The sequence below is a fragment of the Erinaceus europaeus genome, chromosome 15, assembly GCF_950295315.1.
Source record: "Erinaceus europaeus chromosome 15, mEriEur2.1, whole genome shotgun sequence".
Classification (NCBI taxonomy): Eukaryota; Metazoa; Chordata; class Mammalia; order Eulipotyphla; family Erinaceidae; genus Erinaceus; species Erinaceus europaeus.
In genome coordinates, this window is record NC_080176.1 from 13,318,309 (window position 1) to 13,340,262 (window position 21,954).

The 21,954-nt window shown below is 39.3% G+C and overlaps 1 protein-coding gene across 4 annotated transcripts in view; it reads left to right on the forward strand.

The window, feature by feature from the left end:
- Positions 1 to 21,954, forward strand: part of SMG1 (SMG1 nonsense mediated mRNA decay associated PI3K related kinase) — a 147,705-nt gene that overhangs the window by 83,559 nt on the left and 42,192 nt on the right. For all 4 annotated transcript variants that reach the window (XM_060172891.1, XM_007516538.3, XM_060172889.1 and 1 more), the window contains 13 exons: positions 2,049 to 2,158; positions 4,716 to 4,863; positions 5,373 to 5,532; positions 6,460 to 6,580; positions 10,159 to 10,407; positions 11,117 to 11,401; positions 13,605 to 13,749; positions 13,860 to 13,998; positions 17,333 to 17,563; positions 17,655 to 17,832; positions 18,469 to 18,630; positions 19,154 to 19,371; positions 19,949 to 20,103. In XM_060172891.1, the coding sequence (XP_060028874.1) occupies positions 2,049 to 2,158; positions 4,716 to 4,863; positions 5,373 to 5,532; positions 6,460 to 6,580; positions 10,159 to 10,407; positions 11,117 to 11,401; positions 13,605 to 13,749; positions 13,860 to 13,998; positions 17,333 to 17,563; positions 17,655 to 17,832; positions 18,469 to 18,630; positions 19,154 to 19,371; positions 19,949 to 20,103 (2,301 nt within the window). The remainder of the gene's footprint in view (positions 1 to 2,048; positions 2,159 to 4,715; positions 4,864 to 5,372; positions 5,533 to 6,459; positions 6,581 to 10,158; positions 10,408 to 11,116; positions 11,402 to 13,604; positions 13,750 to 13,859; positions 13,999 to 17,332; positions 17,564 to 17,654; positions 17,833 to 18,468; positions 18,631 to 19,153; positions 19,372 to 19,948; positions 20,104 to 21,954) is intronic.

The window sequence follows — 21,954 nt, forward strand, 5'->3', positions numbered from 1 at the left end:
AAGCACTGTTCAGCTCTGTATTGTGGAGATGGGTATTGAACCTGGCACTTAGGAGCCTCAGGCATGAAAGTCTTTTTGCATAACATGCTGTCTCCCCCACCACATGTTGAATACTTTTAATTTTATTGTTAAACTTTATTTTATTTGACAGGACAGAGAGAAATTTAGGGGGAACAAAGAGATACGGAGAGACAGAGATAACCTGCAGACCTGCTTTAGCACATGTGAAGCTTTCCCCCCTGTAGGCGGGGAGCCAGGGGCTTGAACCTAAGTCCTTCCACACTATAATGTGTGCACTTAACCAGGCGCGCCACCACCCAGCCCCTGAATACTTCTGAGTGATGGTGAAATTGAAACATGAAAGTTAGGCATATTGGATACTAAAGTTTTTTTTTTTTTCCCCCATCAAGTAGAGGAAGCTATGACCACAGGAGAGAAGTGGGTCTATTTTAGATATTGGGGAGATTAAGTGTTCTGTAGACCAAGGGAATGGAGCCACTAGGGATCAGGAGAGAGAAGAAACAGGATACAGAATTTTCAAGTATTTGATTGGCACACATTTTCTGTGCCTCAAAAGCAATTAAGACTAGATACATAGTTAGCTGGTCCAGGAATTGGCTTAGTGAATAAAGCATTAGACTCTAAAGCATAAGGTCCCAAGTTCAATCCCTGGTAGCACATATACCAGAGTGATAGCTGATTCTTTCTCCTCCAATCTTCATTAATAAATAAAACTTTAAAAAAATTTCTTTATTGGGGGATTAATCTTTTACATTTGACAATAAATATAATAGTTTGTACATGCATAACATATCTCAGTTTTTGAGAAACTGTTTTTGCTTCTTTTTTTAAAAAGTTTTAAATTCTTTTAAATTTATTTTATTATCTTTATTTATTGGATAGAGACAGCCAGAAATCAAGAGGGAGGGCGGTGGTAGGGAGAGAGACACCTGCAGCCCTGCTTAACCACTCGTAAAGTTTTCCCCCTGCAGGTGGGGACCAGGTGCCCAAACCCAGGTCCTTGCTCATTGCAATACATGCACTTAACCAGGTGCACCACCATCCGGCCCCTATAAATAAAACCTTAAAATATAGATACATACAGTTTGGCAGTGGTGGTTGGTAGATTGAGGGTAAGGTAGAAGAAATTAAAGGTTGTTTGTTTGCATCCATCTCTGTGGAGTTAGTTTTTAGCAGAAGGTGTGAGGACATTGTAGAACCTACCTATGGAAAGGGTCCAAGCCCTTTAGTGGCAGAAATCATAAGAGTTGGTTAGTAAACTGCATTAAAGCATCATTGCCCACTAGTGACAGCTGGCCTGAGAAACTGCTTGCTGTAGACTAGGACTTACTAATGTGAGAGCAAGTATAATAAGGTGATGTATATTTCTTGTGCTCAAGTCAGACACACAAAAATGAGGGATTAACAGGAAGGAGAGTGAAAAACTAAGTTAAGACTATTGGAGAACTGCTATAATCAAAATGAGAACAGCATGAGGGATCTAAAAACAGCATTGGGAAGTCTAGGTCCTGTGGTGTTGACATAGAACTATAGGAAGTTTTAGAAGAGTCTTCCTCTTCATGTGTCAAGAAAGTAGAAAGGAAGAATTATCTGAAAGAGAAGTCAATGCAATAAAACAAGAAAAGAGATAAATGGAATGAGTGAGACCAATAGTGGAGGGAGGCAGGATGAGGACCTGAGATTGAGATAGTAGCATAGCAGAGCTTTAGAGGCTTGCTTGTGTTTGAGTTTAGAGATAAAGCCAAGTAAAGAGTTTAGTGGTAGCTAGGAGAGAAATAGATGTTGCCCAGCAGAGGTTACACTGTCGGTTTTGTGGAGAGAGTCCTGAAGATAAATACAGTGCACCAGACAAAGAGACATGGAGGAGTAGCTAAACTGAGCAGAACGAATACTGTGGCTTTCCAGTTTGTCCATTCTTAGTGCTAAGTACCAGGAGTGCTAGTGCTTCCAAATAAAATGGCAGACCAGGTAGAAATTTATCTTTACTTTTGGTAGGGCAAAATAAAAAACTAATATTTTAATTACAGATCACTAAGCAGTTTTGAATCTGGAGAATTTGTTGAATGCACTGAGCAGTTAGAATTGTTACCAGGAGAAAATATCAGTCTGCTCGCTGGAGGATCAAAAGAAAAAATAGGTATGTGAAATAATGATGACATTTTGAGGACAAGTAATTTTTTCTTGAGAAGTTATCCAAAATGTTTGATTTCATGTGTTTTACTACAAAACATGGGGGCTACAGAACCATACTGGGGCACAGTATTCTGCAGTGGAATAGCATAATGCCAGAGATGATGATCGTAGTGTGGAAGCACTCGCGCCCGCCCCATGAGGAGCTGGCCAGTCTTGCAATGATGTTATTCCTCGCGCCCACCTTTGCTGCAATTTTTATGAGATGTTTGTGAAATGACAGAGTGCGGTCGAGAGTAACGCCAAGATAGACTGGCTGGGCTTCATGCCGGATTCTCATATCGTATCGCCAAGCTGTACATTAAGCTCACGCGAGGCCGAGGCATGGTGTAGATGGAAAACAGATGATACCGTTTTTGCAGTGCTAGGGATTAGTTGCCATTTTTTACAGTAATCAGATATCAGAGACATGTCTTTCGTGAGTGTTTCCTCGAGGATGTCGAACTTGGATGCCTGAGTTGCACAGCAGATGTCATCGGCATAGATGAACTTCCTTGAAGAAGTTTCTGGGAGGTCATTGATGTAAATATTCCAAATTATATTCCTCCATGAGGATAATTTCTGGAACCATCCGTTCCACCCCGGTTCCATGGCTGCCAGTTCTTAGCAACATCGCCCCGCCAGATATTCGTCGGGATCCGGCATCATCTAAGTTCATTTCCCACGTCTACGCTCGACCGGACCTGCCAATATACGCGGATATCTTCGCCCACCCTGTCCAACGATTGACGTCTCGTCACCCAATCTGGTCCCCTACGCCTACACTGAACTTCTCTGTTCCAGTCTCTTGGAAACAGAGTTGGCAGTCAGCTGAGGTAAAGAACAAACACCTCATCACAGACCCCTGCAAGCGTCAACCCGGCTTTGACCTAGCACGTTATGATTGGGCCCTCCTCAGTCGCTATCGAACAGGCCATGGCCGGTGTGCCGCTATGTTCCATCGCTGGGGCGCCAGAGACGACCCGAACTGCCCCTGCGGCTCCAGACAGACTATGACCCACATAGTCAACGACTGCCACCTCTCCAGATTCAAAGGAGGTCTCGAAACTTTACATCAGGCTCAACCTGATGCTGTTGACTGGCTACGGAAGAAGGGCAAACGCTAGAAGAAGAAGAACTACAAAACATGTCAGATATTTTAGCTCAAAGTCCCATGTGAAGAAACCTGTCTAGGGTCATTCTCTTTAAATTTTATTTGGCATTGAAAGACACTTTAATTAAAATTAAGCAAATTTAAAGCCAGCAAAACAACCCACTTGCATAGTGTGCTATTTGTCATGTGTGGAACCTAAGCTTGAGCTCAGCCCCCACCCCACTAAAAAGAAGCTTCACAGCTGTAGTCTCTCTGCCTCTTTAAAAAAAGGGGGGAGGGTAAAGAAACTGGAAAAGGGCTTAATTTGAAATTTATCTAACTTTCTTTTAAGTTTATTAGTTGGTGGAGGACAAAGAGAAAGAAACAAAGCATCACTCTGGAATAATTGCAGCTATTGATTAAACTCGGGAACTTGTGCTTCAGATCTAGTGCTGTGACTGACCACTGTGCTAACTCCCAGACCACTTGTTTGGCATGTTGACGGTTCATTAAGTTGTTACAATTTGAATATTTTTATAAAGTTTATACACCAAAATCAGTACTATATTTCATGTTTAGCATTAGTCCTATATCTCGTGTATTGACTTGCTAGTGTCTATAAGATTTTTCGGTAATGTTTTTTGTTGTCATTTCTGCTGTTGTCTCTGTGGCATCACTCCAAATTTTCTCAGATAGAGAGACAGAGACAGGGAGATAGGGAAAGACACCACAATACCTGAGTTTCCTCCTGTGTAGTGGAGGTTGGGCTCAAGCCTGTGTCAGGTGAATGGGAAAGCAAGAACCCACCCAGGTGAGCTATATTATTGAGCCAACTGTAGGTTTGATTTGTCCCTTTAAATAGTTAACTTGCTGGGGAATAGTTTAACATGTTAAAGGTTAGGACTTACATTTTCCCCATATGTTTCAATGTTTCAGGTTTTATCCTTGAGAGGAAAGAAGGGAGGGAGGTTTAGCAGGTGCTGCTGCTGGTGGTGGTGGTGGTGGTGGTGTGCATGCGTGAGTGTGTGCGTGTTTAAATTCTGTGCTTTTTGAGAAAGGAGAGACACCAAAGTGCTGTTCTCAACTGATGGCGTTCTGTTGACACTGTCCATAGCATCTCCCATGTGGTTCATGAGACTAAAGTCAGCTTTTTTGCATGCTAGGATGTATATTTTACCCACTGAGTCAACTCCTGAACTTAGTGAATCTGGAGCCTCTGGGGTGGAGGTTTTGTGTGTGTGTGTGTGTGTGTGTGTGTGTGTGTGTGTGTGTGTGTAGTATAACTTTTATAGCTGTTAAGAAATGCTTAGTCTGCTTCTTAAATTGGTATATGAAATTAGGTATTCATTGTTTTTTTTCTCACACTGTCATACAAGTACTTTTGTACATTAAAAAGCAAAATAATTTAATCACATTTATTTAACTTCTGTAGATATGAAGAAACTGCTTCCTAACATGCTGAGTCCAGATCCCAGAGAACTTCAGAAGTCCATTGAAGTTCAGTTGTTGAGAAGTTCTGTTTGTTTGGCAACTGCTTTAAACCATATAGAACAAGATCAGAAGTGGCAGTCTATTACAGAGTAAGTTTAATCCTCAGATGGGAATGTGCATATTAGGAATGTATACTTACCTGTATACCTTGGTAAGGGTGAGGTAGTTACTGAAAATTCTATCATTTTTCCTAAGAGAGATCAGACTCCTCTCCATTCACTTCCTTTGGATGCCAATATGAATATTTATCAAACTGCTGTAATCTCTTAGGTTAAAAATTTAAAATCTCGGGAGTCAGGCGGTAGTGCAGAGGGTTAAGTACACGTGGCTCAAAGCATAAGGATCTCTGTTTGAGCCCCTGACTCCCTAGCTGCAGGGGAGTCGCTTCACAAGCGGTGAAGCAGGTCTGCACGTATCTTTCTCTCCCCCTGTCTTCCCCTCCTCTCTCCATTTCTCTCTGTCCTCTGTAACAATGATTACATCAGTAACAACAATAGCTACAACAACAATAAAAACAAGGGAAAATAAATAAATAATATTTTTAAAGATTTGAAAAATTTTAAAGTCTTATTTATTAACAGCAGCTATTTTGTTTCAGAAATGTGGTAAAGTACTTGAAGCAAACTTCCCGCATAGCTATTGGACCACTGAGACTTTCTACGTTGACAGTTTCGCAGTCTTTGCCAGTACTAAGTACCTTACAGCTGTATTGCTCTTCTGCTTTGGAGAATACAGTTTCTAATCGACTTTCAACAGAGGTTTGTATATGTGGTCTTTTATCTTTATTTATTTTTTTACAATGTATTCTTCTGAACTAATTGGCTTCAGTGAAAAGCAAAGCCTTGTTTCTCAAGTTTTAAAATAAAATTTGTTTTTAAAAAATGTATTTATGGTGGGGGTAGATAGCATAATGGTTATGCAAAGAGACTCTGATGTCTGAGTTCCCAAGGTCCCAGGTTCAATCCCTAAACCACCATAAACCTGAGCTGAGCAGTGCTCTGGTTTAACACCCCCCCCCCCAGCAGATAACATAAATTTTCCATTTGTTTAAAATGTATACAAACGGTCCTTCCCAATCAAATGAAGTTTAATTGAATATTGTGTCTTCTCAAGAAAATTTTAAATTTTGAGAATCTGCTTGTTTACTTTTTGTGTTTGGTGAAATACAGTGATTTAGTTTCATTCTTCTAAACATTTCAGCCCATTTTTTCTAACACCATTTGTTGAAGAAACTCCTGTTGCCCCATTTAATAGTCTGCACCTTTGTCAAATATTAGATGTCCATAGGTATGGGGGCTTACTTGTGGGCTCTCAATTCTATTCCACTGGTCAGTATGTCTATTCATGTTCCAGTACCAAGCAGTTTTGATTACAGAGTCTCCTTATAAATCAGTAGTAAAACGTTTTTCTGTAATGTAGCATTTGTTTTACAGTATTTATGTTAAATGTTAAAAAAATATCACACTATTGACAAAATATTCTGATTGTTGGGAGGACCCAAACTAGGTCTCCCCCCAAAAGTGTCTTTTCTACTTGTGTCTCCAAGATAGAATGAAAAATGTATATAGTTGAATAAATTGGAATAGATCTGAAGGGGCCAGTCATTCTATGGAGATGGGTATACTTGAGCTCTGAATGTAAATTTTACTAAATTCCTTTACATTAAGCAGTTTTTTCTCTGGCAGGACTGTCTTATTCCACTCTTCAGTGAAGCTTTACGTTCATGTAAACAGCATGATGTGAGGCCATGGATGCAGGCATTAAGATATACTATGTACCAGAGTCAGTTGTTGGAAAAAATAAAAGGTAACAAGGTTACTTTTCAATTGCTTTATTGAAATATAGTGCATATATCTGTTTTAACATCTTTACCTGTGTAAATATCAATTTTTGTAACATTCTTCTCACCCTCTAAGATTTATGACTTTTCTATCGGCTCCTTCTTAGACAACTGCTAATTTACTTTTTTTTTTAATTTTTGTTTACTATTGGATAAAGACAGGGAAATTAAGAGGAAAGGTGGTAATGGGGAGGGAGAGAGACAGACAGACAGACCTGCAGACCTGCTTCACCACTTGTGAAGCTTTCCCTATGCAGGTGAAGACCAAGGACTAGAACCTGGACCCTCCTTGCACACTGTAACGTGTGCTTAACCAGGTGTACTACCACCTGGCCCCCTGATTTACTTTCTGTTACAGTGCATCAAACTTTGATCTTGGGGCAGGGGTAGATAGTATAATGGTTATGTAAAGAGACTCGTGCCTGAGGTTCCAGAGTCCCAGGTACAATCCCCCGAACTGCCATAAGCCAGAGCTGAGCAGTCCTCTGGGAGTAAAAAACAAAAAAAAACTTAATCCACACGAGGATTTACATACTTAATATATCTTGTTGTGTCTGACTTCTCTGAGCTGGAGAATTTTTGTTTGTTAAAGCTCAGTAGTCTGAACTTTCTTATTCTTGAGTAATGCCCATTATATGAATATCTCATTTTTGCTTATTGACTTATGGTGGATATTTGAGTTGTGTTTTTTTTTATTATTATATTTCTTTATTGGGGAATTAATGTTTTACATTCAACAGTAAATACAGTAGTTTGTATATGCATACCATTCCCCAGTTTCCCATATAACAATACAACCCCCACAAGGTCCTCTATCATCCGTCATGGACCTGTATTCTCCCCACCCACCCATCCCAGAGTCTTTTACTTTGGTGCGATACGCCAATTCCAGTTCAGGTTCTGCTTGTGCTTTCTTTTCTGATCTTGTTTTTCAACTTCTGCCTGAGAGTGAGATCATCCCATATTCATCCTTCTGTTTCTGACTTATTTCACTTAACATGAATTTTTCAAGGTCCATCCAAGATCGGCTGACATTTCTTCTGGCATTACATCCTTGGTGTGGTTTGGTTCTTAGTTTGTTTTAGAGTGAATGTTTAGTAGCATATCCTCGGACTTATTTTCATTTTCCTAATAAATCATGTTTTAGCATTTTATTGATGGTCATTGGGGCTGTGGCATTTCTGAAAATATTGCCTATTTTTATATTTTTTAATATTGATTTTACCAGAGATGTACTACTAAGCTCTGGCTTCTGGTGGTACTGGGACTTGAACCTGGAAGGTTTGGTGCCACAGGAATGAAGGCCTTTCTTTTTATCATTTTACCAGAGCACTGATCAGCTCTAGCTTATGATGGTGTGGGGGATTGCCACTGCCTGGACGGAGCTAGTTACACTTTTCATAAATTTTAATATGTTATAAAAAGTAACCTAACTGGTTGCATTCAAAGACAACTTCATTTTTGCCTCCTTTTTCTTTATGCAATAAGTGTTTTTCAAATGTGTGCTTTGTGCCAGGTACTGTGTTTGGAAGTTGAATATATTGGTGAACTTAGTCCACTTTCTACATTCCTAGGACAAAAGGGATTCTAGATTCTAGGAGAAGGAAAAAAAAAAGCTGACCTCAAGCAAGAAACCTCAATATTACATACTAAGTAGATGTGCCCATATTATACTAAAAAGACGTACAGCAGAGACACCTAAGAATCACAAAAGGACTTGGAAAGTGATTCCTAAGTGTGAGCTTGTGTGAAGTAGGGATAAGAAAAAGGTAGAATGATTGAATTAGAATAGATGACAGTGGGTAAAATGCAAGATTCTGAGATTACTCCATTCACCAAAGAAAGAAAGTGTGGGTTGGATGAGATTGAGTTTGGAATGTAAGGCATAGGTACTTTACAATTCCAATCCAGTAGTTGGGATGTTTTCAGAACATCAAAATAAGGTTGAATGTTCAGATTTACCTTTGTGTAAGCCATTTTAGTTGCAGACAGTGAGTTTGAGGATGCTAAGCCTGAGGCCAAAGAAGCCAATGAGGAAAGTAGCCAGTGTCTACTGGCACTGGATACAGAACAGGCAGCTGTGGTATAAGGACTGAGAATAAAGTCTTTGATGACTGCCAGGCACCTGCAGCTTGTCATGCGCAGGAAAATTAGAAGAAAGCAGAAGGTTTGGAGAGTGGTAGATGATGAACCACTTGGGAGTCGAGTGTAGTGCAGCTGGTTAAGCTCCTGTGGTGCGAAGCACAAGGACCAGCAAAAGGATCCCAGTTCGAGCCCCCCAGCTCCCCACTTGCAGTGGCATCACTTCACAGGCAGTGAAGCATGTCTGCAGTTGTCTGTCTTTCTCTTCCCTTCTTTGTCTTCCCCATCTCTGTCCATTTCTCTGTCTTATCCAACAACGAGGACATCAATAACAGCAATAAAAACAAGGGCAACAAAAGGGAAAAATATTTTTAAAAAAAACGAACCACTTGACACAGACGAAAGTGTTTTTTGAAATCTTTGGGTATAGGTGACTCATAGGCAAGTGTGATTCAGATGTGTTAGAAAGATTCAAGAGTCATTAACATTTGTATGGTATTTGAAGTCACAGGAGCAGATAGTATCATCCAGGGAGAAAGTGCAGGAGGCTGAGGAGGATTCTTTAGAAAGGTAGGAGTAAGGGAGTCAGGCAGTAGTGTAGCGGGTTAAGCGCATGTGGCACAAAGTGCAAGGACCAATGTAAGGATCCCGGTTCGAGCCCCGGCTCCCCACCTGCAGGGGAGTCTCTTCATAAGCGGTGAAGCAGGTCTGCAGGTGTCTATCCTTCTCTTTCCCATCTCTCTCCATTTCTCTCTGTCCTATCCAACAGTGACACCAATAACAACAATAATAACTACAACAATAAAACAAGGGCAACAAAAGGGAATAAATAAATATAAAAAAATTATTAAAAAAACAAAAAAGAAATGTAGGAGTAAATCTGGAGACAGTGGCATGGTAGAAGGGTAGAGGATGTTTACAAGAAAAGGATGACTTTTTTGTTTTGTTTTTTATAATTTTTTTAATATATTTTATGCACCATGGTGTACGTCTGGAGAAAAGTGAGTCATATTTATTTAGGAAGGTTGTGGGAAGAAGGCAATGCTGGAGAGGTTGTTTGTTTCCTCCAGGGTTATTGCTAGGGCTCTAGAACCCACTGCTCCTGGAGGCTTATTTTTTTCCCCATTTTGTTGCCCTTGTTATTGTTGCCCTTGTTATTGGATAGGACAGAGAGAAATCGAGAGAGGAGTAGGAAAGAAAGACAGACACCTGCAGACCTGCTTTATTCACTGCCTGAGAAGCGGGACCCCCCACCCCCCATGCAGGTGGGGAGCTGGAGGCTCGAACCGGGATCCCTACACAGATCCTTGCACTTCTCACTATGTGTGCTTAACCCACTGTACTACTGGCCCCAGGGAAGTATTTTTTTTTAAACCAGCACACTGCCGCTGCCCCCCCCCCCCCCCCCCGTGAAATCTAGAGTTAGACAAGTCAAGGACTAATAACATTTTCTTCTCTGCAGAACAAACAATTCCAATTAGAAGCCATCTCATGGAATTAGGTTTAACAGCTGCAAAGTTTGCTAGAAAACGGGGGAATGTGTCACTTGCAACAAGACTACTGGCACAATGTAGTGAGGTTCAACTGGGAAAGACTACCACTGCACAAGACTTAGTCCAACATTTTAAGAAACTATCAACGCAAGGCCAAGTGGATGAAAAATGGGGACCTGAACTTGATATTGAGAAAACCAAATTGCTGTATACTGCAGGTTAGTAAAATTAATCCATAGCTCTAATAGAAATCATGTGTATGGTAAGCCAACAATTGATTTCTCACACCCCCCACTCTCGGTTCTTAGAAAAGAACATGAGTCTTGAGTAAAATACTAAATGTAATTGACTTATCTCTACAATTTTGTGCTTTTAAAAGAATGATTTTGGGGCAGGGGATAGATAGCATAATGGTTATGCAAACAGACTCTCGTGCCTGAGACTCCAAAGTCCCAGATTCAATCACCTGCACCACCATAAGCCGGAGCTGAATAGTATGCTGATAAAAAATATATAAAGATTTTATTCTTGTGTATTAAAGTAAAAAATATTTTCATTGTTTAGTACTGAATTTGCATTCAATCATTTATCTACATATATACATATTTTTTAATAATTTGTCATGCTGTTTTTTTAAGTGTATTTTTTAATATGAGAGATACACAGAGACGAGAGCACTGCTTAGTTTTCTCTTATTGTGGTGCTGGCAATTGAACCTCAGACAACAGAGCCTCAGGCCTGATAGCTTTTTTGCTTAACCATTGTACTTAGTTCTGTGCTTGATATTGAACCTATAGGCAAAACTGCACTCTTATTAGTGACCTGTATCCCAGAATTTAGATGTTTTAAAGTTTTTATTATTTTGCTTCAAGTCATTTGATTTTAAGGCTTCTGATAGCTGCTTTTGTTTTGTTTGGCTTTCTGTAGGTCAGTCAACACATGCAATGGAAATGTTGAGCTCATGTGCCATATCTTTCTGCAAGTCAGCCAAAGCTGAATGTGCAGTTGCTAAATCAATTCTAACGCTGGCTAAATGGATCCAGGCAGAATGGAAAGAAATTTCAGGGCAGTTAAAACAAGTTTACAGAGCTCAGCAACAGCAGAATGTCACCAGTCTATCTACTTTGTCAAAAAATATTCTCACTTTAATAGAACTGCCATCAGTTAACACAACGGAAGAAGAGTATCCTCGGATTGAGAGTGAATCTACAGGTAAGCTTTCTTTTACTAGTTTTAAATAATAATTTTAGAAACCATTTAAGTTTTTAATATTATAGTGTCTATAATTTGTCACACAAAAAGGAGATCCATGGACATTTAGTATTAATGCTCTGTGAATACATTTCTTCAGTATGGAATGACATTATGTAGTTCACTGAGCTATGTCCCCCAAGTCACACTTTACACCTTCCAGATTCATGACACTTTTTATGGACTTCGGTGATTTTAATGACAGCTTGGTCCTGCACTAAATATTTACTATTCCATCTCATTCTAGAAAAGAAAGAAAACCAAGAAATGAGAAAGTAGTAGTTTGTGGTCCCCTTGACTGGTGTGCAGCACAGATACTATATGAGGATTAAGCGTTCACATTCTAGCATAATTATGTTAATAACAAAGGCACCCAACAAACAGGGTAGTTCATTCAATCAGGGAAGCCTTTTATGGTAGACACCATTGTCATGCTTTTAGGAAAGGGATACACTTAATTCTTAGTTGAAATGAGATACTACCTTTTATTGTGAAAACGAGGATTTTACTTACTTACATTGAATATACACACTTTACTTTTTTTTTTTTCTCTTTATTGGATAGAGACAGAAATTGAGATGGGGCGAGAGAGAGGGAGAGAGAGTCCTGCAACCCTGCTTCACCGTTCGCTTAAACCCAGTTCTTCGCACACTTTAGTTTAACTTTTAGTTTAACCAGGTGTACCACCTCCTGGCCTCACATTTCTTTTTAATGGTCACCGGGGTTATTGCTGGGGTGTGATGCTTGCAAAACAAATCCACTGCTCCTGAAAACTATGTTCCTTGTCTGTTTGTCTATGTTTGATAGAACAGAGAGAAATTGAGGGGATGAGAGAGAAGACAGGGAAGACTCCTACAGCATTTGCTTCACCACTCGTGAAGCTTCTCCCTGCAAGTGGGGACCACAGGGGCTTGAAGTGTCTACTAAACTGGGTGCCCCTTTTAAATCTTCATGTATTACAGATCCTTTTTATTCATAACAGATATGTTTATGATCATTATAAACCTTGATAGCAATTAATAGTACTTTAGTAGATGATTACCTTTTGGAATAAAAATACTTACCTCATATATCATCTAAGTACTTGTCTTTTCAGAATGTCTAACCCAACTCTAAGCAAGAGGATATAGTCAAATTTAGAATGCAACACATCTGACACCTAAATTGCTTAAGAAATTTAGTATCATGAACCATTGATTTTTTTTTTTTTCAGTTAAGTTAGATTTCTTAATAAATGTGTACAACTAGGTAGGTATATTTTTGTGTGCTGTTATTTTAGTTAATTCTTATTTATCTAACGTAAGTTCACAATATTATGTGTATTGTTACGTGATTACAGATATACACTCATATATAAAATTCACCACACCTACCACCTATTATCCTTGATTATCCTTGATTTTTCCTCTCCTGTTCCTTCTGATAACCATAACTTTTGCAGAGTCTAAGAGTCAGTTTGTGGTGGTATGTATACAACACACAAAAACACACATGGAATTTCTTGAAGGTTTATTTTAGTAACATATGGCACATATGTCTGAAACTATCTAGTAGCTGTTCTTTATTATTTTTTCCCCATTTTGGAGTGGGGGGAGTGTAAATAATTTAACAGTTGACTACACGTAGGTACAATGCCTCACCATTTATTTGTTTTACAGGGAAATAAAGCTTATTTGTGAAGGGGGTGATTCATTAAACATACTCATCTTTTAGGCAAGCAGAATACTAATTTGAACTTCATCAAATTATATGCTTTACTATCATGGAACTTAATAGATAGTAAAGTCCTAAAATGTTAATGAGAATGTTATTAGAAGTTTAAGTATGGGGAGTCAGGGCTGTAGCACAGTGGGTTATTAGCATGTGGCGCGAAGCACAAGGACCAGAGTAAGGATCCTGGTTCGAGCCCCCGGCTCCCCACCTGCAGGGGAGTTGCTTCACAAGTGGTGAAGCTAGTCTGTAGGTGTCTTTCTCTCCCCCTCTCTGTCTTCCCTCCTCTCTCCATTTCTCTCTGTCCTATCCAACAACAACATCAATAACAACAACAATAAAACAAGGGCAACAAAAGGGAATGAATAAATAAATAAAAAGAAGTTTAAGTATGTTAATACTACTGAATTCTTTCATTATTTTCATTATTTCGTTTTTTCCTCTATCATGGCAGTACATATTGGAGTTGGAGAACCTGACTTCATTTTGGGACAGTTGTATCACCTGTCTTCAGTACAGGCCCCCGAAGTAGCCAAATCTTGGGCAGCATTGGCTAGTTGGGCATATAGGTGGGGCAGGAAAGTGGTTGACAATGCCAGGTATGTTGACTTGTGTAAGTAATTTGAGTATTGCAGAGTAGAGATTTGAAGTCTGAGGTTATGGTGGAAGTTTTGTAACTGAAATACTGATCACTTGTCTATTTTTATAGTCAGGGTGAAGGTGTTCGTCTACTTCCTAGAGAAAAATCTGAAGTTCAGAATCTGCTTCCAGACACTATAACTGAAGAAGAAAAAGAGAGAATTTATGGTATTCTTGGACAAGCTGTGTGTAGACCTGCTGGGATTCAGGTAAGGAAAATATACTGTGTTCAAGGCATTGTTTTCAAGATCACTGTTCCAATTCATTGATTTTGAGGTGGTTGATGGCATTTATCTGCTTACTGGTTAGAGCAATTTTATTTATTTTGGGTACCCTTGTTGTGGTTATTATGGTTATTACTGTTGTTGTTGATGTTGTTTGTTGTTGGATAGTACAGAGAGAAATGGAGAGAGGAGGGGAAGATGGGGAGAGAAAGACAGACACCTGCAGACCTGCTTCACCGCCTGTAAAGCGACTCCCCTGCAGGTGGGGAGCTGGGGGTTCGAACCAGGATCCTTACGCCGATCCTTGCGCTTTGCGCCATGTGTGCTTAACCCACTGTGTTACCGCCCAACCCCCATTAAAGCAATTTTTATCTCAAGTCAGATCTTTTTTTTTTGAGTTTGAAGATAAAAATGAGTTGTGATATTTTGCTAAGAATGTAGGTTCTTGAGGAATAAAGTTAATTGCTTTTGTTTAAAAAAAAAAAAGATGATGTTATGGATGGCCAGTGTCTCAACCAGTAGAGTACCCACGCTGTCAGGCACAAGAACCTGGGTGGAGGCGGGGGGGCGTCATAAGTGGTGAAGTGGTACTTGAACTCAATCTCATTTTATCTTTGTCTTTCTCTGTCTCTTCCCCATCACCCCCATCATACAGAAAAAGGGGGTTTGGGAAGCCACCAGGAGTGGTGGATTCGTAGTGTAGGCACTTAATCCCAGAAGTAACCCTGCTGCCAATTTAAAATAGTGATGTGGCCAAAGTGGTGCTCTACCTGTTTGAGTATACACATCATAGTGTTCAGGGGCCTGGGTTCAAGCTTCCGGTCCCCATCTGTAGGGGAGGAGTTTCACAAATGGTAAAGCAGTGGTGCAGGTCTCTCGCTTTGCTTTTCTCTCTGTTTTTCTCCTTCTTCCCTCTCAGTTTCTCTCTCTGTTCAAAGATAAATATAATGTCTTGTTTTTTCTTTTGTGGTTCTGTCAAACTCCCTTACTTTCTTTTCCATAGAAAATGAGAGTATATGGCACAAAGCGCAAGGACCGGCGTAAGGATCCCGGTTCGAGCCCCCGGCTCCCCACCTGCAGAGGAGTCACTTCACAGGCGGTGAAGCAGGTCTGCAGGTGTCAATCTTTCTCTCCCCCTCTCTGTCTTCCCCTCCTCTCTCCATTTCTCTGTCCTAAACACTGATGACATTAATAACAACAACAATAACTACATCAACAATGAAAAATAAGGGCAACAAAACGGAAAATAAATATAATAAAAAATGAAAGTATAGTGAAGTTCAGCTGGAAAAACTAACGGGGGTGGTGAGAGAAAGAGTCAACATGCAACACTGCTCCACCACTTCTGAAACCTCCCCACACAGCTGACCTGTGTGATAGATAGTAGGGCCTCAAGCCCAGGTCCTTCACATGACCAAGTGTGCATTCTACTGTGTGAGCCAACCCACAGGCCCCAAGACTTTAAAAATGTCTTTATTAGGGGGTAATGTTTCACAAGACTTTTACAATATTTATGAATAAGACCATCATATATGATGATGGGGATTGAATTCCAGACTTCCATGTTTGAAGGTCCAGAACTTTATCAATTGTACTACCTTCCCAGCTACAAGATGAAACTTGGATTTTGTTTTGCTTTGTTTAATTTGATTTAATTCAATTTATATTTTGTCAAAACACTACTAAGCTCCTGCTTATGATGGTCCTGGGGATTCATCCTGGGATCTTTGGTGCTTTATGCATGGAAATTTTTTTCCATAAATGTAATTCTTTCTCCACAGCCCACATGATGAATCTTTTATGTAAATTAAATTTCCATTTCAATTACTCTTTTTGGGAACAGTTGGTAGTGACTAAGCTTTATTCTAGATGTTATTTTTTACCAGAGCACTATTCAGTTCTGGTTTATGGTATGGTGTGGGAGAATTGAACCTGGTACTTTGAAGACTTAGGCATGACAGTCTCTTTGCATAACTGTTATGCTGTCAGCCCTTGTCATGACTGATTTTAAAAGCTTTTATTTGTCATACTAAATTGTACTGACTCACTTCTTGCTCCAGACTTTAGCAAGCATCAGTGTCTACCAAAGCTGTGTAACATACATATTCACTGGGTGTCTTGTGACCTTATGTGTATAATCAACCTCAAAATGTTTGTATATTACGCTTAGTTTTCTTAAGAGAAGCACATTCAGGGGAGGGGGTGGGATATGGAGATTGGGTGGTGGGAATTGTGTGGAGTTGTACCCCTCCTACCCTATGGTTTTGTTAATTTATCCTTTCTTAAATAAAAAAAAAAGAGAGAGAGAAGCACATTAACACACACACACACACACCCCGGCTATATTTCCTTTCTTTGTTTTTACTAGTTTTCTTAGCATACTGTAAAACAAGAGAAACTTGTTGACAGCAACATGGAAACATTTAGTTTTTTTCCACAAGAAAATGCTTTCACTAACAGAAAAACCATCTACTCTTTCTTTGGTTCGTAGTGTTTGTTTGTTTGTTTGTTTTTAATTTTTATTTATAAAAAGGAGACACTGACGAAAACCATAGGATAAGAGGAGTACAACTCCACACAATTCCCATCACTAGAACTCCGTATCCCATCCCCTCCCCCGATAGCTTTCGTATTCTTTATCCCTCTGGGAATATGGGCCCAGGGTCATTTTGGGATGCAGAATGTGGAAGGTCCAGCTTCTGTAATTGCTTCCCCACTGAACATGGGCACTGGCAGGTCAATCCATACTCCCAGCCTATCTCTAGTGGGGCGGGGTTCTGGGGAAGCGGGTCTCCAGGACACATTGGTGGGGTTGTCTGCCCAGGGTAGTTCGGTTGGCATCATGGTAGCATCTGGAACCTGGTGGCTGAAAAAAGAGTTAACATATAAAGCCAAACAAATTGTTGACCAATCATGACCCTAAAGGCTTGAATAGTTCATATGAAGTGTGTGTGTGTGTGTGTGTGTGTGTGTGTGTGTGTGTGTGTGTGGCAGGGGGGGTCTCTGGTTTGTAGATAGTTAGTAGTCCTATTTTAGTTATATTCTAAAGAGCCCATGGCTAGTTTTTTCTTACTGAGCCTGACATCTGATATGCAGGTGGATCCAAGTTATTGTCTGGGGAGATGATGTCATGGCTGGAAAAATTACTAGAAAGCTGGATCAGGGAAGAGAGTAGCTCCCAAATATGGAAAAGGTGTATAAGTATTGTTGATTGTAAACACTATCAGTTTGATCTGATCTGGGGCCCATATTCAGCTTAGGAGCCTATGTGACCTCTGCTGGTTTATGTTTTTAAGTAGCCTTTTATATTTCCCCCCAGGACGAAGATATAACACTTCAGATAACAGAAAATGAAGACAATGAAGAAGATGATATGGTTGATGTTATATGGCGCCAGTTAATATCAAGCTGTCCATGGCTTTCAGAGCTAGATGAAAACGCCACAGAAGGAGTTATTAAAGTGTGGAGGAAAGTTGTAGATAGAATATTCAGCCTCTACAAGTTGTCTTGCAGTGCATATTTTACTTTCCTTAAACTCAATGCCGGCCAGGTACACAGCACAGTATTCTAAGTAAATTTGAGATTTCTTTCCAAGAGAACCAGTATCCTGAACTGCTTTTTCTTTCATTTGTCACTGTTAGATTCCTTTAGATGAAGATGACCCTAGGCTACATTTAAGTAATAGAGTGGAGCAGAGCACTGATGATGTGATTGTCATGGCCACATTGAGGCTGCTCAGATTGCTGGTGAAACATGCTGGTGAACTTCGGCAGTTTCTGGAACATGGTTTGGAAACAACACCTACTGCTCCATGGAGAGGTGATGGTCTAAAAATGGTGTCAGAAAAAGTTATTTTTGGATAGTATATATGTATGTATATAACAATAAAAAAGAATAGTTATTGTAGAATGAACTACATTAGTTCAAGGACATCCTGGCCTACCTGCTTGTTATAGCACTTGTTTCCACCTTTTCAGAAATGCAAGACTGACTGACAGAATTTGTTATGTACGAAATGAATTTTCAAAAGAGTGGTAAACACAGGTTTTGAAAATTTATTTTTCCATATGTAAAAATTGTTTGCCTTTGTGACATTAGGAAAAATACATTTTGCCACAGCATTTCTTAAAGTTTTGCTCTGCTTGTTGATTACAACTCTGAACCATAGGAAACTTGCAAATCAAAAACTATTGTGTGTAATTCTTGTCATGGGGAGAAATTTCAGGTCTTTCGAACTAATGCTTAAACAAAGTAGGCTTTAATTCTTTTGTATCTAGTATGTTGACAAATTTTAATAGTTTTTTTTAAATAAAAAGTTACTGTGAGAATATAAAGAACCCCAGACTGAACTCGGCATCTCATTAGTTACTTAAGAATTCATTACATTATCTATTAGACCACCTCCCTGCCATCAGATGCTAATATCTTAAGACTGTCTTTCTTCTTATCCTGAAGGAATTATTCCACAACTTTTCTCACGCTTAAACCACCCTGAAGTATACGTGCGCCAGAGTATTTGTAACCTTCTCTGCCGTGTGGCTCAAGATTCCCCACATCTCATCCTATACCCTGCAATAGTGGGCACCATATCACTTAGTAGTGAATCTCAGGCTTCAGGTATGACGTGTTAAGTTACTTCTATTTAGTTATTATACACATAAAATTTGTTAAGTAAATTCTTTGGAGCTTTATTCCACAGTTGATAGTTTCCCTTAGTAACAGTTATTACCATTTTTTAAAGTAATTATCACTTATTGAGGGATTAATTACTGTGTCCCTGGCACTAAGACATGTTACTGTTAACACTCACAGTATCCTTTAAAGGGGGGGGGGGGGACTTGGGAGAAATTGTCTGTTTAGTTACTTTCACCAAGCTGAGTAATTGACATAGGACTGAAATTGAGTCTTGAACTCTCTGTAGGGGAACACTTAATCTTTTCACCATTAGCCTAGAATTTAATAAATATTAAAACTCAACTTGTCAAATAACAGAATATTCATGATCTTTTAGTTGTTTTAGTGCACTGAAGGCAAATTGATTAAATGTATGATTTAGAGTGGATTCAGTTATTGATGTTTTCCCTGCCTCAGTATATGTTAGAAGCATTCAAGTCTACCTTATTTTCCTATTTCATTATAGGAAATAAATTTTCCTCTGCAATTCCAACTTTACTTGGCAATATTCAAGGAGAAGAGTTGTTAGCTTCTGAGTGTGAGGGAGGAAGTCCTCCTGCTTCTCAGGATAGCAATAAGGATGAGCCTAAAAGTGGATTAAATGAAGATCAAGCCATGATGCAGGATTGCTACACCAAAATTGTGGATAAGCTATCTTCTGCAAATCCTACAATGGTGTTACAGGTACAAAAGAAAATAAAAACACCCCAAAGTTGATTTGAAACTATATATATATATATATATATATATATATTTTTTTTTAAACCAGATCTCTGCTCAGCTCTGGCTTAAGGTGGTGCGGGGGATCGAACAATTTGTATTGTCATGGTAGTAATATTTGAGTATTTGAGAACAATCAAAAATTGCTTTTACAAGGGGGCTGGGTGGAAGTGCACCTGGTTGAGCGCACATGTTACAATGCGCAAGGATCCAGGTTCAAGTCCCCGTTCCCCACCTCAAGGGGGAAAGCTTCACAAGTGATAAAGCAGTGTTGCAGGTGTCTCTCTGTCTCTCTCCCTCTCGATCATCCCCTTCCCTCTCGGATTTCTGGCTGTCTCTATCCAATAAATAAATAAATATAATGGAAAAAATGCTTTTACAAACCTGTATTATTAGAATCACTAATAGTTAATCACTAATTAAGGTTCTCTAGTTGTACAAACCAAAGATGCACACTTTATTATCTTCTTCAGTGTGTGCAGAACTGTGCTGTGTGTGGATTTGTAGATGAGTATATTCACTTGTGCTGTTTTGTGTGCAGGTTCAGATGCTGGTGGCTGAGTTGCGCAGAGTTACCGTTCTCTGGGATGAGCTCTGGTTGGGAGTTCTGTTACAGCAACACATGTATGTCCTGAGACGAATTCAGCAACTTGAAGATGAGGTGAAGAGAGTCCAGAACAATAACACTTTACGCAAGTACGCTTTCACACATTTTTACTAAAAAAAAAAAAAATTGCTCTTTTATTTATTTAAATATTCTTGTATATTATTGGATAGAGCTACAGACTATGACCCACATAGTCAACGACTGCCACCTCTCCAGATTCAAAGGAGGTCTCGAAACTTTACATCAGGCTCAACCTGACGCTGTTGACTGGCTACGGAAGAAGGGCAAACGCTAGAAGAAGAATTGGATAGAGACAGAAATTGAGAGGGAAGGGGAGATAGTGAGGGAGAGAGACACCTGTAGCCATGCATCACCATTTGTTGAAGCTTTCCCCCTACAGGTGGGACCAGGGATTTGAACCTGGGTCCTTGTGCACTGTAATGTGTGCATTTAGCTATATATGGCCTCAAAGCCTTTTAATTTTAATTTAAAATGTACTAACCACGCATTTTCCATTTTAACCAATTTTAAGGGTATGATTGAACTTAGTAGTAGAATATGTACAATGTGTAGCAAACACCATGTCCAGTTACAGAATTTATTCACCATCACAAACAGAAGCATTGTACCTATTAAATGGTATTGCCACATACCCCCAACCCAACACTTTTCCTTTTAAAAAAAAAACCTATTTATTTATATATTTTGGATAGAAGGAAGAAGATAGAGATGGAGCTAGCAGGCATCTGTAGCACTGCTTTACTGCTTGTGAAGTTTCCTCCCTACAGGTGTGGCCTTTGGGCTTGAGCCCAGGTTGTTACACACTAGTGTGTGTGTTCAACCAGGTGTACCTCCAATCACCCGCCTCCTTTCTATCATTATTTCATTTTCTGTGTCTAAATTTGACCACTTCATGTAAGTGAAATCAGGTAGTATTTGCCATTTTGTATCTAGCTTATTTTGCTTAGCATAGTGTTTTGAAATTCTTTCCTATTGTAGAGTGTGTCAAAATTTTCTTTTTGAAAACAAGGGTAAATAAATATACAAAAGAAAATTTTCTTTTTCATAGCAGAATATTGTTTGGACATACACCACATTTTGTTTATGCAATTATCTGTTGTAAACATGCTTGTATGAAGCATGTACAAGTATCTGAATATCTGCTTTCAGTTACTTCATTGTGTAAGCCTGTAATTTGCTGGTTATGATATTTTATGTTTAAATTCTAGAGAAACTACCAAACTAAGTTCTTTAACGACCACACTGTTTTGCACTCAATACAAACAGTATGCAAAAGTTCTCGTTTCTCCACTAAAAGTCCTATCTCATTTTTTATATTTATTTTCTCTTTTGTTGCCCTTATTGTTTTCTCATTATGGTTTTAACTTTAGCATTTTATGAGTTATTAGTAATGTTGAACATCTTTCTGTATGCTTTTGACTATTTTGTATCATATCTGTGAAAACTCCCAGTTTGACCACATTGCCCATTTTTGAACTAGGTTGCTTATTTTATTTGTGGTTGGTTTTATGTACTCAGTGCATTCTAGATAGCAGTCCATTATCAAATATATGATTTTCACATGTTGTATGTTGTCCTTTAACTGTCTACAGTCTTTTTCTTAATATTTAATTTATTTCAATTAGTTACAGTATACCATTTTTTGGCAGGGGTGTGGGAAGCTGTCTCTCCTTTCCACCTACCACTGTCTGAGTTATTGATGGGGCTTGTTGCCTACGCTATGAATCCATTGCTCCAGCACCCATTTTCCTCCCCTCCCCCCTTTCTGTTTTATTTGATTGAGAGGGTAGAGGAAGATCAACACCTTCAGACTTGTGAATCACCCCCCTCTAGCAGGTAGGGAGTTGGAGCTTGAACCAGGGTTCTTGTAAATGGAAATGGTTTTCAGTTGCATGCACCACCACAATCCCCCCCACCAC